The 18,432-nt window shown below is 31.2% G+C and overlaps 1 protein-coding gene across 1 annotated transcript in view; it reads right to left on the bottom strand.

Moving 5' to 3' along the window:
* LOC124356913 (ATP-binding cassette sub-family G member 1-like) overlaps positions 1 to 17,859 on the bottom strand; it is an 80,365-nt gene extending 62,506 nt beyond the window's left edge. The window contains exons 1-2 of the mRNA XM_046808211.1: positions 17,672 to 17,859; positions 14,272 to 14,568 (exon numbers count right to left, since the gene is read on the bottom strand). Of these exons, the coding sequence (XP_046664167.1) occupies positions 14,272 to 14,443 (172 nt within the window). The 5' untranslated portion in view covers positions 14,444 to 14,568; positions 17,672 to 17,859. The remainder of the gene's footprint in view (positions 1 to 14,271; positions 14,569 to 17,671) is intronic.
* Between the last annotated feature and the right edge of the window lie 573 nt (positions 17,860 to 18,432).

Genomic DNA, 18,432 nt, shown 5'->3' with positions numbered 1-18,432 from the left:
TGAGTCTGATAGACAACGTATTTGGTGCAATCACCGGGTTTAATTATTACTGACGCGAGACAGCAGCTGATTGGCAAGGTCACTCTGTCGCGTATTTGTTTTTCGTCACATTCTTCGTGAATGAATCGATTTATGTTCGAGTTATAAGCTTTGAACACTCCACTACATTAGTTTTGGTTTTTGAATCTTCAAATATTGTGGAACACAACGTACAGAAATAATTATAGAACGGAGAATTGCATGTTTAACATATACTTTTTAAGTTAACTTAACTACGGTAGACATACATATCCACAATAAGACAATAAATTAAATATAATTTCCGCCATAAGACCTTAACACAGGCAGGAAATTACCATTAACTGTGATGATTTCGTTATATTTAATAACCCAAAAGTTAAACAAATCGTTTTACTGGACGATTACTTTACTTTTTACTTGACATTATTAAATTATTGGTGCTTCAAATATAAGTACGGTTTAAATTTATACATCCCCAATATTAATACTCTACAACAGAAGTATTGTCGTTCCCTAGGAATATACAGAGTTTACCTTCAAGTCTTGCACATCCCTTCATAGAAATAAGTTTTAGAATACCTATTAGAGAAATAGGAGACATCGACCACCATCGTGTTCGTAGTTAATACGAATGTAGCGTTTAAGGGTTACAGATTTAGTGTGGTAAAATATTTCTCACCAATTTATTTAACTATTACTAATGGAATAAACTTTTAGGATTTGTTCCTAACGAACGTCACGGAAAGATCCTGCTCCTTCTGGAATCCCGGCTTCTGGGTGTGTCCGATCGTTGACGTTCGAATGTGGGAATACTGTACACGCCCCGTGCCGATTGCCGCGCATTGTAGACGAAGCTCTTAATAAATGCGCATATACATACAATTAGTTTTCACGCATAATTAACAGGTATCGCTTCAAAGCGTCGTGAAGCTGCAAACCACGAGGGTGCGGCTTCCCCTACCAATCATGATACCAATGTGGTGTAGGCCAAGTATAGGGATACTAGTTGGGGAAGCCCCCTTAACACACCCTGGACTCTGAAGTCACGCTTGGAGGTGGTTATTCCGCAAACGGACACAATCACTGCACTGAATTACCCACCCACCCCCTCCCCACCGATTTTAAGGATTTTAGACTCCTTTCTGACTATTATATTGTCAGACGGTATATTGTGAATTGGATATGGTTTCAATATGAGTAAATATTAAATTTAAATATTGTCAAATTGAATGAATATGAATGCTTCGGATAACTTGCGAAGATCATTAAACTGTATTATCACATATTCATAAAATATGTGATACGAAGGAGTATATTAATAATTGTTTACACAAAACGTAATGATCTGTGATTATGCGAAAAACAAAATTCTTCTATTTTAAATAGAGTTAACTGGCACATATATACCGTACTTCATTTGGAAAAGTTCCGAAAATTTGTCCGCCTTTAAGATCAGTGATAAATTAGAAAACCTTTAATCTCTGAACCTGTTAGTGCCACATTGCAGGAATCGACATACTAAGGGCTCAGTATAACTTTTAGTGACATTAGAACGTGATTTTGAATAATTAATTGCGTTTATGTAGCGAGATAACATAATTAGTTGCTTAGTTTACACATTTTTCTAGCTGTAATATGCTTTGACACACGGTCACATTAAAGTTTTAAAACACTTCAATAACTTTGGCTTACAAAAAAGCAAGTAAGTACTTGATGTATAATAAATTACACAACGACGACTATCAGTACATATTCAAAATTATTTAACACATTTTACACCATTTTGCATAAATTTGTATCCATATCAAGTTTTATTATTTTCGTCGATACATATTTAGTTATTAGAGTGAGTGAAAATATACAATGCCACTGCTCCGATGTCAAGGGGGAATGACGTAACAGGGAAGGGGTGCTGAATCAGACAACCTGTAGTCGCTGTTGGCACTGTCTCAGCAGTACAGCGTTCAGTTGGATCTTTGAGACTAATATATTTGTCTTCTTGTTAACGACCACTTGGCAAGACCTGGTTGTCAGCCTCACATCTCTGCTGTAAGGAAATCCCAACTCATATTTCCGAGACAGTTCTACAAACTTTAGACAGTACAACCTACCTTCTCTTGGGTTAATATTCTAAACGTTTAGTCACAGCCTTTTAAAACACATTTCGGGAAGTAATAACAATTAAATTTATTAATTATTCGACTAGAAATTGTAGTTATATAAGATAATTATAACCATATTGTAATCAGGTGCATACATGAAATGTAGTTTAATGTAAAATCTAAAGTCTACAGATGAAATCTCGACATCACGTTATACATTCACATTTTTTGTTTATTACGGTAGGCTTTAACAGTGTTCAAAAAATCAAAGTTTCTGTGAGCTAGAGAGGGTACTACAATGAAAGAGCGCACTGAAACAAATCTTACCAATGGCTTTTACCACTCTATTTTTAAATTTTTTTTCTATAGGGGTTGTTATAAAAGTAATAACAATCCACAACTTTAAATACCTATAACTCTATGTGTGGAGATCAATATTTCCTGTATTAAGGAAATGCATCTAAACAGGATTTACTAAAAACTTTAAAATAAAAAAAAAATGACCAATTGAAGGTCGACTGCATTTCCAGTAATCAGATAGCCAACTTCCGTACATCCTGCATACATTCACCGACAATATTACCGTAATTGACGTATTATGCACTCGATTGAACCTGGTATGTAGAGTGTAAACAAAACATCAAATTCACTGCACACGATTCTTAAAAAAATAAACAAGATTTTGGTAGAAAATTTGCTTTTTACCTTTTGTTTCACAGTGAGAGCAATACCAAATTATGGAGACCAGAAAGGATTACTTGAGTATTCAGAACTATACATTTCAAGGACGTAGCTGGAAGTGAAAGTGTTGTTCACCTGGCGAATCCTACAAATGATAATTTAGTTGCTGCAATTTTCAGCTCGGAAGGCTTACACAACAGTAACACATTTCCGTTTGTATCCGAAACGAAAATTCACGAGTCATTATGTAAACTATATTTCTAATGTATTGTATACAAAATTAAAAAACTGGCGTAACAAACGATGTTTTGTCTACCTGAAGGACTACTGTACAGAATAAATATTACAAGATGTCAATGACTTCGTCCCAAATAAAATCATGAAGTGACAGAACCTCTACAGCAACGTTGTGGTGACGTTGTGGTGACGTTGCGGTTTGCAGTGCTCATCATACATCACGTACTCTAGAGATTTCGAACAACGCAATATTGTTAGTGTAGTAAAAAAAAAAAAAAAAAAAAAAAAAAAAAAAAAAAAAAAAAAAATACTTGACAATATCACCTATCATTGGTTTTCTACTTGCATTGTGAGCTTTTATACACATCCAATTTTAATAATGGCATACGTTGAGTGATCAACTTGATATTATCATTAGTTATTTCTTACAATTATAACTGTATTATAACTGTATAATGGTACGCTGTGAAACAAAATAGCTTCATAATACAGTTATAATTGTAAGAAATAACTAATGATAATATCAAGTTGATCACTCAACGTATGCCATATATATATATATATATATATATATATATATATATATATATATATATATATATATATATATATATATATAACCTTCATACCTAAAAGTACAGTTTATGCAAGAAATATATTGATAAAACACAATATTATTGTATATAATGTAAGAATGGGGGAATGAATTGATTTTAATTAGAAAAGTATAATTATTTGCTACATCTTTCCGGATTCTTCAAAAGGTTAATAAAATCTTCACCCCTCTCCTTTTTACTGATTTTACAAGCACAACTATATTTTTACATAGCATTGAGGAAGGTATATCGCATAATTGTCTTCTAACGTAAATTAAAACTATTGAATTGTCACAATAATGTTTCGAAAAAAAAAAAAAAATATATATATATATATATATATATATATATATATATATATATATATTATTAAAGTGATTAACACACGCCAAATTGAAAACAGATTTTCAGTTTATATTCATTGTTTTTCTTTGAAATCTCGTATTTACAATGGTATACAAGACGGTACATGACAAAATTTTCAGATGATAAATTACAATTAAACACAACTACTGTTAAGCACATTTTCAACGTCCCGACTTCAATACAAATTGTATTGCCTATTATACAACATAGCACGTGCTATTTTTTTATGAAAATTTATCTTGTCAGTTGGCTAAAATCCTGTTAATCGTATCTGATACTCTTTTCTTCGAAAATATAATTAAAGTACTGATTTTCGGACTGAGGTCATTCAGTTCATATGACGTGGATTAGGCTGCAAATGCGGTTAACGATCTCGAAGATGATAAGACCGAAGGGGAAATTCTCTTAATAAAACTTATAGGATATATCCGAGGCTTTGACGGAAGCAGACAATCCCATATCACAGACAAAGAATCAAACATAACAGAGAGTTGGCCATTAGTTTTAGCGAGCGCCGTATTGTGCGCTGGGTGCTAGAGATGGAAAATGTCGTTGTTTAGCTGCAACGCGTTGCGACGTTATTCTGCCAACCGATAACAGGTTGCGGCAACGTGTTATTTTAGCAAACTGTTATCGGCTGACCGTTGCGCCTCGTCTATCCATTGCGCAACGTTGGTTCAATAACGTTTTTCCAGTGGCTGGTTACCTATAGAAACGTTACTGAAATACCGTTACTAAAACATGGACCACCATTCAGTTAACGGACTTTGTTACTATTATTAAGTGTACAAAATTCGTTCATTTAGCTGCTTAGTCTAGTTACTATAATTTATTTTGAGATAATTAAAAAGTATCTTTTGGTTCAATTAAGTACAAAATACAGAATCGGGTTTTTATTGTTTGAATGTAAACATTTCACAGCGCATTGTACATTTACACTATAGATAAACATTAAAATATTCAAACTGAAAAATGAAAATATTTTAGTTGTATTAAATATAATTTACACTAGGGATTACTTTATAAAAGCTATAGACAAAATAATACAAACCAAATAAAACGTTTCTGTAAATATTATTATATTAAATGAACACACCCTAGGCTTTTTTTATAAAAGTAATTTATATACAAGACTAAAAGTTCTTTAAAATACATTTATCTTAAAAAATAACGTGTTTTAAATTGCCCAAATTGGTAATTTACACGGAAAATTGACAGTAAAATAAAACCGTTAAATACGTGTTAGTTACACTACTAGTATGTAAATGAAGAATACATTAAATGGATACATTACATCTAAAATATAATTTATTACGAATGTGAAATACATATTTGATTATAAAATATATTGAAATAATTATAGCCTACAACTTAAGTAAGATTTTGTAAGTGTAAAGTAAAAACGTTTGGACAGTGATATTTAGCTATAAAAATGTACTGCTGTGATGTATACATAATATTTAACTGATAACTTATATTAACTACAACAAATAGTAACACAAATGACGTTTTTATAATTGCAAAATGTATACATAAAAAACTATTTATCACAATATAAACAAAATGGTTAACACTGCTATTTCTAATTAAATCATATAGGAAACACTTTATAAATTACAAAATATATACATACATAAACATATTGTTCAAATGTACATTACAATTACACTGTCAAATATTGTACTTTAGATTAAATGAAGATACACGAATGTATGGAGATTCAAAGACACAATTAAGCATATTTAGAAAATAAAATGGGCAATATAACCAAAACTGTACACTATGGCTTCATATAAGATTAATTGCAAGAAAAATGAATTACATAATTTCATATATTTAACTTGCAGAACTTATATATAACTTAAATTTTTTGATTTCTATTTACTGTAGAAGATTTAGATTTCCATTCAAAAACAGCAACTGCTCTGCTCGTTTTGAACTCAGTCTTGATCGGCGTTCTGTCAAAAAATTTCCTGCTTTTAGAAAAAAGTCGTTCACATGGGACGGATGTAGCCATGACGTTAAAATTTTAATTTCACCAATTTGCTCATAATAGGGTATACATGTTATGATTCTCTTTCCACCAGCCCATAGGATCTTTTTTCCGTCCTTGATAGCTGTCATCTAAGTACCGGTTCAACTCGACAATTGCAGCGGAGGTCTTCGTACCTGAAACCAATTCCTTCATAGCAGTGAACTCCAAAAAGCTTACAACGCGTTAAAGTTAAACAAAAAGTAAATACGTGTAGTTACAAGTAAAAACCCTAATTTAATTTATTGAAAATTCTAAATTTATGAATAAAATTTTAAAAGCGGTTACCTGTAGGTTTCTCCTTGGCAATTATGTTGTCAACGTCCTCCCAGACGGAAAATTTTGCGGAATCTACGTTGCCATCTTTGTTTTGAGTGTTACCAATTTCTTCATCATCTGCTGTGCAAGGTTTTGCCATGTGTCTCTCTGTCCCAGATTTGCAGCTAAAAGTTCTGTACATGTTTTTTTGATCAATTGCTTTGCAGTTTCGTCTTTGAAGACAGCAAGTTTGAATCTGGGATCTAAAAAGAGTAGCAAGTGCTATTGTTTTGCTGTGTTCAAACATTTTCCATGCGTTTCTCGAGACCATGCAGCAGTTCATTAATAATATTTTGAATAACTGGTTTGAATGGCTCCTTTTGCATTTTTTTACACACGGACATCAGGCCTCTTGTTAGGGGTATCACTTGGCTACCTGTCACGTAGCGTTCCCCACTAATCTGTGAAGTGACCTCCTCAAAAGGACGTAAGATTGTGCTTAGCTCTTTGCATAATCCCCACTCTTCCTCCTGACAAAACAGGTAAATTTTTTTATTTATTAAAGCGATAGTAGTTTTTAAACCGCGTCCTGCAGCTCTACAAATCTGGAAACCATATAAAATGTAGAGTTCCATCTCGTTGAAACCTCTTGAATAAGTTTTTTTGGCTCAAGGCCCATATTTTTTCTGGGATATCAACAGTTTTTCAGTTGCATTTGTGCTCCTTTAAAAAAAGTCACTATCAATTTTATTTTGTCAATTAACATTTTTACCAGCTTTAACGCATCCTGAAGAATCAAGTTTAAGGTATGGGCAAAACAACCAAAGTGCTTCAATTTCAAGTCCTTTTGTGTACCGCCCCTTTGATGTTACTGGCATTGTCTGATACTACGACTAAAATCTTATCAAATAAATGAAATTTGTCAACAATAGTTTTGATCTCTTTTGCTAGATTAGCACTTGTGTGAGAATCAGGACATTTTAGAACATTCCAACAATATCGACTTTATTTCATAATTTTCTGAAATGTAATGGACAGTTACGCCCAAATAACTTTCAACATTTGTAGAAGTCCAGGTATCAGTGGTTAGACATACACTTTGTACTGAGTTTAACTCATTCCGAACAAAATTCAAGCATCTCTCATGTTCAGCTGGAAATCATACTATTGGAAATTGTTTTTCTACTTGGCAATTTATATGCGGGATTCAAAGCCGACACAAAGTTAACAAAAACCTCTGTCTTTCGACAATTGAAAATGGCTGAAAGTCAGTAATAAACAACTGTAAGAGAAGTTTATCGAGTTTTTTTTACGTTGAGTCTCACTCAGCTTTTTAGATTGGGGTAAAAATGATCTAATACTTGACTGGTTACCGTCACTAGAAGATGAAAAATATGCACTTAGTGGATTTGAATTGGTTAGCGCTTCTGAACTTGGTTGTTCGGGTTCATTACGTAAAATTGATGTAGAGGCCTATTGTAGATTTTTAGTAGAAAATTAAAGCTGTCGTAGGGCTTGGCAAGTTAGTTGAAGTTTTATCTTTTTTTGGTAAATTTACAGTAGGATGGCGCTTTTCAATGTGGTGTCTAAGATTAGTTATAGTTGACTTATAATTTAATACTTGCCCACATAAATCGCACTTAGCAGTTTTTATGTCAGCGTCAACCACAGTATAGTATGTCCACAAGTAACTGGTTTTTTTGCTTCTTGTTACCACTCATTTTTTAATATAAATTAATTACAATGTAGATATTTATAAATAATAAAAACAGTAAACACAAATTAAACGTGTTATTTCACATAACTTAATCACTCTACAATTATTTGTCAAGAATTATTTTAAAGAAAAACATTAAGAAATATAGTTATTTTAAATAAAAAATTTAAACCACATATAGTTTAATAAGGCAGAGATTACACTGTATGTTGCTCTTGAACAAATTAAAACAATTGTACTGCGGGTGTGGGAATGGGATCATAATAGAATAAACAAAGTGAATAATCAGGTCAGGTTTTTCATGTCCGAACAGGCACCATCCACTCCCCCCAAGCCGCAATGTCGCGTCTCCAGTATTTTGATTATTTTACTTTACTATATTATCGTTACGGGTGGTGTTGTAATAACAGATCAAGCTGCTGTTGTCATTGTCAAGCCGTAGATAGATTCCCGGCAATGAAAATAATTGTCATCCTACAACTCTGTTGTTTGTCATAACACCGTTGCTCAAATAACAGGTGAAGAGTTTCCAGTCTGCTGCCGCTATTTGACTGTTACCAGCACAGGCTTACCGTTGCCGGCAACGAAACGAATGAATTCATTGTTCGTTGTCATTCCTGTTATAACAGGGAGTTTCTGATAACACGTTGCGGGGATTAACTGTTGCCGCGCGGCAACACTGTTTATTTATCCTGTTATGTTAAATAACGCCCATCTCTACAGACAATTTGTGATATTTTGGTTCCCGCAACGAGTCCCACTCCCACTGTTGCGCCAACATTCTGTATAGACACAATCTTTAGTCTGTGTATACTACACAATACAGAAGGACACTAATCAAAGTTATTTGTTGAACATCTGTTAATAAATTACATTTGTCTGAATTCCCAAAGATTTACTTTTTAATAATTTAGGATAAGTACATTGAAAACAGTAAATATATCAACACTTTTACATATTAATTGCATCTACATCCTAGTTTCTAACGCGGTAGAATTATTTGTTCCGCCAAAAATAAAGACAACAAAACTTAAGTTATATAATTATCAACATTCAGAGTGCCCTGTATATACCAGAGACGAGTAGGGATAATATATATATATATATATATATATATATATATATATATATATATATATATATAAAGTGAAGTCATCTGGCCAGATTACCAAATCAGCTGACCACGACGACTGACTGTGACTAGACGCCCGCCGGAAGTAGATCACATGACTCAGGATTGTATAGCTTCATTATGATGTAGTGAGGCAGTCGTTGGTTGTCGAAATCACGATTTTGAGTTTATTCACGAGTTACTGCAGATGGTTTTGGAGTTAGGCTAAAGCCTATATAATTGCGTATTATATATGCTTTAAATAACTTTTGTGTCATATTTACGAAAATATGTCGCATTTTCTGGGAATGGTGGCGTAGTATTGATGTCTTATCTCAGAATGAAAATTGAGAATAATATTCAATTCACGGTGTAAAATATTAATAATGTAGAAGTAGATTTTTATTTATTTATCAAATTTCCAAATTTATTGGTATTATTTTAGCATTATAAATGAAATTAGTCGGAGAAAATTACTGTACAGATCATTAAACACTTAAACAGCTTACAGTGAAATCAGGAACGCGTTTATCCGAAACGAGTTCATATATCATTTTATCTAAATGAACTACGAACAATAAAAAAACGAGCAAGATATAAAAATACAAAATTTTTAAGCACATCCATTGCTTATGTTACCAATGTCTGTTATATATTGGGTCTAAAATAGTATTTAGTTTCTACTTTTGTTTAAAATATTATAACTAATATCGCACTAGTTTTATTTTATTTAGCGGAATATCGATTATTTGAAATATCAGTAACAAAACGATTTACCCTTACACTCACTATATGCAAAAAATGAGTGTATATATATTGCTTAAAATCAACAAAATATCCGGTTTATCCGAATTCTCACAAACGAAAAGTATCTTGATCAACAAAGTTCGGACAACTGCGTAATAATTTGTAATAATTTGACACTGTGCCAGTCATTCTTAAAAAGAACACAATTTCAACGGTGATAGTGTGTTTTACATACACAACGTACTTATTTATATTGTATTTTATCCTACAAATAGTTATTACTTAAATGATTCTCTTGTTGAACACTGAAAACAATACGTACCGACTTCATTAAACTTCAAACCAAATAGTGAACTAAAATGATAATTATATAAAAGAAAATTGTGTAATTCAAATGTGTTTAAGCAATAAAAGACATTGTAACTTTCTATGAAAATATATCAAATAAGTATTCAGGTAAATATCGTCTTAACACACATCTGACACAGTAACAACAGTATGTGCGGGCGCGTACGTGCGCCGCTGTGCGTCATCACGCTAGAGTGGGCTAGGCGCTATTTACAGAGAAACGGAACTTGCAAATGCTCACGTGAGAGAAGTGACGCGCATATCTGGGCCTGACCGCGTACAGTAACTGGAATCTGCATACAAGCTCAAGGTCAGTCGGTGACTCAGAACCATCATGTCGCCACTCGTCATCACACTTCCAGATTGTAGCCACTGTTATCTTCAACAGTTGCCGTCTCTTTATTAACTGTGTCGATCGGTCAGTTGGTCATCAATTTAATTTGTTCCGTAATATCACAAATAAACCTAACCTGAATGTCACATAAAAAAAATTAAGCCACTGTTTTTTTTAGCTTTTTGTGAAGGTATATAAACATGTTCAAACGACCAGCGGTAATTCCTTCGCGCAAGAAACACGTTCTTCGTGTCAAACTTTTTATTTAAAAATGTGTAATTTGCTAAAAATAAAAAATTTTCTATGCTTTTACAAAGGTTTTTAACACAATCAATAATAATATGGAATATGTTTCAAATAAAAATATGAAATATTTACCTTTCTAATGACCTTTATAAGTTTGTTATTTTTGAAGAACATCATTGCTTTGTTTTAAAAGAAAATTGTTCTATTTTGAATTATATTAATGTATTTATAATATTTAAACGAGATAGGAATACGTTTTCTTTTGATATTTATTACAATGCAAAGCAAATTTTTTGTTAAATCTAAACAGAATTATGTAGTAGTACTAGTACGAGACATATTACAAGCCTATGTTGTAGCAAATAAATGGGTTTGCTGTACTACGGCCTGAGATGCATTATATCACTACAAAATATAGATTAGTTTCTTAAGATAAAACTAGTATTAAAATTATTAATTGGGATTTCTCTACATTATTAATAAATAATAAAGCTTAACGGCCAGGCTTGCAAATGATATTTCTCGTAATATTTGTCATATTAGTTATGGCTATTGTGCAACAAAAATATTGTCCATAAGTATAACCGCCTAACGGCCAGGCTTTCAATGATATTTCTCGTAATATAATGTTATATTAGTCATGGCTATTGTGCAATAGAAATATTGTGCATAAGTATAACATCCTAACGGCCAAGCTTGCAATGATGTCTTGTACTATAATGTAATATTAATCATGGCTATTGCGCAATATAAATATTGTGCTTATTGCATACGTAATATTAATAATTTAGGTTCCTTGTTACAATGTAAACAGTTTACTTAATAATAACTTCATAAATAATATTTTTATTTTGATTACTTATGCAAAAGTTCTCAATAATAACAACAGTCTCTCAATGTATATTTATTTTAAAAGTAAGGTAACATTTTTCAAGTCAAAATTTCATTAATACTGCCAATGTAACAATATATACAGGGTGTTCAGTAAGTGTTCCAATACTATATGGTTTAACAATATAGTGGAAGTTCATATGCGAACTTTAATGGATTTTTAATTATTTTGATGAAATAATTTAAACGTCCGCCATTTTAAAACGGGTAAAATGATTTTGTTAATATTTTATTTTCAAAAAGGTCTACCAAAGTTTAATACAATTCTCAACTTTCATAAGTTCATCTTAACTTGTTCATAACACAATAAACACATATAGACAGATAGACGGGAAACTAAAGGTTTTAGGACACACCTTCTATGAACCTTTTTGCTCATTTTCATGTGTAGAACAAAATCCCAAAGTACTGGAACACTTTTACTGTACACCCTGTACAAAATATACTTAATAAATAATGTTAGGTTAAAATTGAGAATTGTAATCTTGAAGACTGTCAAGGGTAATGTTGTGTTAGTATGATCTACATTAGATTGATGCAAGGTCAACAATACTGTGAGGACAATATAATAGCAACAATTCAAAAGGCATTGTTTGTATGGCTGCCACAGGACTTCCTGTATCAGTGTCAGAGTCACAATTAGCTGCAGGTCATGCTATTGTAATTCTGAACCAATCATTTGAATTGTTATCACCTGACTAGTCTTTGTACTATGTTAATAACTGCTACTTGAATTCAAAATATGTCTAGTCTACTGAACATAAACAAACATTTGGATAAACCACAATGAAGAATAAACAAACATGTTGGAAAAGGAAGAAGACACTTAATGTACAATTTGCTAAATAAATTTACATTTTGAATGGCTGCATCAATTGAATTTCAATTATAATTAATCTTTATTTATTTATTATCTCACCAATTATTACTGAATAAAAACTATGAACACGAAAAATTGCATATTTACAGTCGTACATGATATTCACAACTATTATATTACAGTTGTGTTTTAATAATAATAAATCGATTGATTGAATTACAAGAAAAGGTATAATGATAAGAAAACAGATGATCTTGATGGCTTTTTAAATAGCTTGTAATATGGAACAAGTGAATTAGAAATAATCTTTTGAATAAGTTGAAAAAAATACAAAATTAAAAAGGCCTTATGAGTTTAATTTTCTAACTCCAGTGGAATCAAGTACAAGAAGAAAACACCACTAGTTTGTTTCCTTATCTCCTTTGATTATCTTATCTTATCATCAATGATTATCAGAGCTCTCTGTTTGTTTCCAAGGGTTTCTTGTATATCACAATATAGATAATGAAATAATTATTCCTGTATGGTACCAGTTATAGAAATGTAAATATATAAACAAGAGCTTCAACACAAATCCTTTCAGTGTGATATTTTTAGTGCTAATTCACATTTTTACCTCAAATACAGCCAAAGGACTATGAACTAAAATTAGCTAAATATATAAAGAATATAATATAAGTGAGTTATATAGCCTACTCCTGAGATATTGTATCTGAAAGTGGACTGAGTTTGAATTCTACTCCTGGCAATTGGAGTTTATTATTCGGGTACACTTACATGAAAGTCTTCTAAAGTACACAATTAAAATATTTAAGTTTCTTATAAATTTTCTTTGACTTCAATGGTTCTAAATGTATGAAATTTGCTGGTATTATATATTTTGGAATAAAATAATTGAAACTGTGTTATCTAGCAGAGGTAAGGCTTAATCGATCTGTTTGTTCATAATTTATCATTATAAAACTTACAAAAAGATATTACATACATATATGCACACATGGACACATACACAAGCATACCTTGTTCAAATTATGTCCACTTTGGTTATTCCATTTTATGTGGTCCAGTGTAGATTTATTTGTTTGTTAAACTATTTCTGATAAACAATTTTATTGTGGGAAATGTTATTAATTATTTTAATAATAAAGTATGTAATATATACACATAAAAACTGTCTCAAAAAAGTTAAAATAAATAAAAATTGTATTTTTATTTTGTATATACTGTAAATACGACTGAACCCATGGATACTTAAGTTTCATCTTTCCAGAAATGTAAGTGTGGTGGTGTGAAAGCAGTAACAAAATACAATGTGCAGCACATAAAAGTCAAATAGTTACCCAATTTAATGGGGATGTGCACTATTTTATCACATTTATAAGTTTAACTCTGCTATATTACTTGTTCCTGCTTATTCTTTATAATTACCATACAGTACTGAGTTATATTAGTTTTTTATTACAGGTATTTAATCAATAGAATTATATTTATTTGTCTATGTACGTCGTTCTTACCAAAATGCTTTGTCGTCATATCTGTGACAACGCATTTCAACTGTAGACTGTTGCAGTGATAGATCATGGCAGGTAAACTCTGATACCTATAATAAGGTGGTTAGACAAAAACCGATGTTTTATTTGAATATGTTAAAACAAGAAAACTATTTCGATAACATGCGGGTTAAATGAAAGTTTCCAGTTACAATTTACAGTTAGACACAACTGGACCCATGCTGTAGTATATAGCTCTCAACTAAAAACTTACCTATCCTAAATTTTGTCCAAGACCTCGTTGCATATGTTATATCCTTGAATGTGAGATCAAGTGCTGGCCGTTTTGGGAAGTGATGACCCATGAAGTGATAATTGTTGTTTGTTATCTGATCCATAGCAGGAGGAGTTTTCTTTAAACTGCTTGGACTTTTAATTTCAGTCATTGTTTAATTTTATTTATCCAATCTTATGCACTAATACTGTTTGTTTCTGTTAACTTTTGAAGTCTAGAGCATCACATTTCACATTTATTGCACACACTTTCTGTCCACTTGATGTGTTATAAAACCTGGAAAAGAATACAACAATGTATAAAGAAGTATATTCAGTTGATATTTACAATTAAAAACTTTACTTTCATAAAATAAAATTATTCATATTTTTCACCCCTATGAGCAGCAGTTTGATAATGTCTACTACATCCCTATTAAAAACTGTGAGACATTGAAAACTTATTTAAAGAGTATATTAAAAAAAGGTAATGTTATTTCATATAAACAATTATAACTAGTCAGGTAATGTTATTTTTGGAGTTATGTTCATTTACGCGGTAAATAAAAAGAAATTGCATTATTCATCTTGAAAGAAACATTTAAAACAAAGAGAATCTAATTATTTGTTCATTTAGACGTTTAAATACTTGTAAAAATAGCATAAATTATATAGGCAAATTTTATTTAAGCAGTTGTTTTCTGTACAAATTTTAAAACAGCCTCATCATCTATTTACTTAAACTAAAATAAGAGTGGTAAAATCTAATGGTAAGAAGCCAAAAGAAATGAGAAGGAACAGTTATGTTTAATTAAAAATTGTAAGGAATATAAAAAAATGTTCTTTGTGATAAAAAAGACATTACGAAAATAAAACTTACTACAATTTTATAACATTTTAATGCAGTTACTTATAATTGAGATAAAATTTCAGGATAGTTAATTGTTTTTGTTTTATTCAGTCTATTAATTAGCCTATGATTAATACAGTTTAAATTCAAAATAGAAAATGTTTCAAAATTAGGGGAGAATGAATAAAAAACTAAAATAGGATAAAACATTTACTAAGGATAAGAGGTTTGGAAAAACAAGATAAAAAGTTACAAATAGGACAAAGTGTCATATACCAAACAACATTAAATTTCTATATTCTGTAACAAGAATAGCAAATATTAAATCATTATCTATTTTCTTAATACTGTATTATAATTCTTATTCATATATATATATATATATATATATATATATATATATATATATATATATATATATATATATATATATATATATACTTATTTGTTTCTTACTATAAAAACTAGTATTTGTACCAGCACTGATCTGAGCAATGTCCTTTCAGCAGTTGACATATTTACACTAACTACTTAGAAACTCTAAAGTCATAAAAGACCAGATTTCATGGGAAGTAATCATGCAAAACAAAAAAGAATTTATTAATGGCTTTTTTGGGACAGAGACAAGATTTAATCATTGAATATACCTAGCCACTTTTGAGCATGCAAATCAATCTTCAAAAACTCACTCAATAGACCTAGGCCATAAACAGGTTATCATCTTTATTATCTTTAAGAAAACTGTATCAGATCTACAATACATTATCAGAGCAGAACAATTACTCTTCCAAATTCTAAGCAGTTCATAGGATAATGTACATAAGTACAGGAAAAGTTACAACATTTTTACATACAGTACCATGATGCATAATATGACCACCAAGCATTCTATGGAACTTGGTACTACAGGAATTGTACTCTGTTACATATTAACATGGCACTACATTACCGTGTCTTCCATTGTAATACATATGTCTTACAGAGGTATTTAACATGGACAACGTGGTAAGGATACGATATGCGGATCCGGTTTTTTATATCGAAGAATGTAATCATCGATACCTAATATTCGCATCTCAAATCCTAGACTATCAATCAATATAAAAGTGTCTGTAGTCCGCAACAACAAACATATGAATGTGAATTAAATTAAAATGTGAATTTAATATTAACAGTGATAAAACAAAGTATTATAACCAAAATTAGGAAAACTGAAGACGACCATATTTACTCCTCTCACAGTTACATTTGTTTCTTTCCCACAAATTTCACATAATGGATTTTTCGGTACGAGTCCTAGTACCTAGTTTTGAAGCCACTTAAAACATGTCTTATCATCTTTCAAAGCAATGGTGTGTAGTTTTCTAAAATTGACTGCCATTCTTAATAATCAAATGTTACTTATGTAAAGTTGAAATATTACCTTACGTGTATTACTTGAAAGTGTTTACAGCTGTAGATATAGATTATTTAAGTGAATTAATTGTTCAAAGTAATTACTTAGTATCGATTGATTATATCGATGGTTATGATTGAGTAATATCGTTTGCCAATTTCGATATAAAAAACCGGGTCTGCTTATCGTACCCTACCCAACAACGTAAACACAATCTCAATCCTGAATTCCAGGGGGAGAAAAGAACTGTTCAGAGGCTAATATTTCAACTCTGCCTGAGTTCACAATCATACATTAAACTGTGGAAATAACCTACTATCTACATCTCCTTTAGGTTCTTACTAAATATCTCTTGACACCATCAAGAGTAAAGGTTTCTATTCTCTCCAAACAATTTGCTTTTCAACTCGTTCAGAAAAGGTGTAACAGGGATGGTGTTAGCTGGTGGGGGATATCTAGTCCAATGTTATATTTAAATGTTATATGTGACACCAAAACTATTCTCTAAAAATATGTTATGGTGATATTTGTCTATTGTCTATTTAAGGTGTAAGCATCAATTCTGATTGGATATATTTCAGCAGGACGTAACCTACGTTAAACAACATCTATTTCAAAATTGGTTGGTTGAGAAAATAAGAAACACTCATGATGAATCTTATTTTTATAATACACTGACAATTAGTTACCATGCTAAACCCATGTAGGCCTATGTTAACATGATTTGGTGATTAATCATGGTTAACATGATTAACATGATGAAAACAAACCCAAGTAATTTGAAATAGCCTATGTTGACTTCTTTCGATATTTAGGTCATAAATCATCCTAATCCTATCATAACAAAATTTTAAATAGACTATTAGGTTCACTAAGTGGTAGGCTAACCTATATAATCAATTTCATTAAACGGGATTTACATAACAAAAAACAGTCATACCACTGAAATCAATAAAAAGTAACAAATTATTTTATTTATAAATCTAAGAATATTGTTAATCTTTACAACTGTCAGTTTTAAAGGTTAGGTCCTGAATAACCAGGATTTAAAATAATATATGTGTGAGTAGGGTTAATAGGCCTAGTGTGGACAATAAAAACAAAACATTAAATGACTATTCGTGTTACAATTAAAACTTGGAAAATGATACTGACCAAAGACAGAAACTGGCATCAAAATAAAAACATATGCATTTGACAGCACACAACACAACAAGTCCGATAAAGATCACAATTGACACAGTACAATTTATTTGTTGAACGTCTAGCCGGAATCAGCTGATTACAGTTGAGGGAACTAGGGAAATGGAACACTATAGGCCGGCGGCGCAGCACTTGCTAGTAGAGCATCTAAACAAACGAAACAGCTGTTCGCTTGTATTCTGTTTTAAGTACTCACTCCATACCAGTGTTGCCAATCAGGTTCCTATTAATAACACTCCCATATACTTAAAAGTATCCTCTTCTACACTCAAATGTTACCAAAATACCCTTTTTACGCTCCATAAAATATTGTTTTTTACAAGAGATGTTTGCAATGTAATAAAAACCTTTAATAATATACTTTAATACAACTTTTAGACCATAATTATTGCAAAGTAATTATTACAAATTTGTATCGACGTACCGTACTTACCTCTCTGATTATAATAAATTGTATACATCCAAAAAACATTGTTTAAAGATCCATTATCCACTAAACTTGATCTTTTAGTCTTACTGTTTTAGCCAAGCACTGTGACTCACTTGCATAGTGAATATAAATATATAAAACTAAAAATTCATATGTACGAGAGAAGCAAAGTTATTACATATTAAAATCATATTTAGAATCTGTGTACATTGTAAAACGTGATATTGTGTTTAGAGTGTTGCCGGCGTCCCTCGTTATCCCCACGAAAGTGTCCTTTTCCCTG

Source organism: Homalodisca vitripennis, chromosome 3 (genome assembly GCF_021130785.1).
Source record: "Homalodisca vitripennis isolate AUS2020 chromosome 3, UT_GWSS_2.1, whole genome shotgun sequence".
Lineage (NCBI taxonomy): Eukaryota > Metazoa > Arthropoda > Insecta > Hemiptera > Cicadellidae > Homalodisca > Homalodisca vitripennis.
The sequence above is the reverse complement of the archived record's forward strand: the minus strand, read 5'-3'. Positions and strand labels throughout refer to the sequence as shown.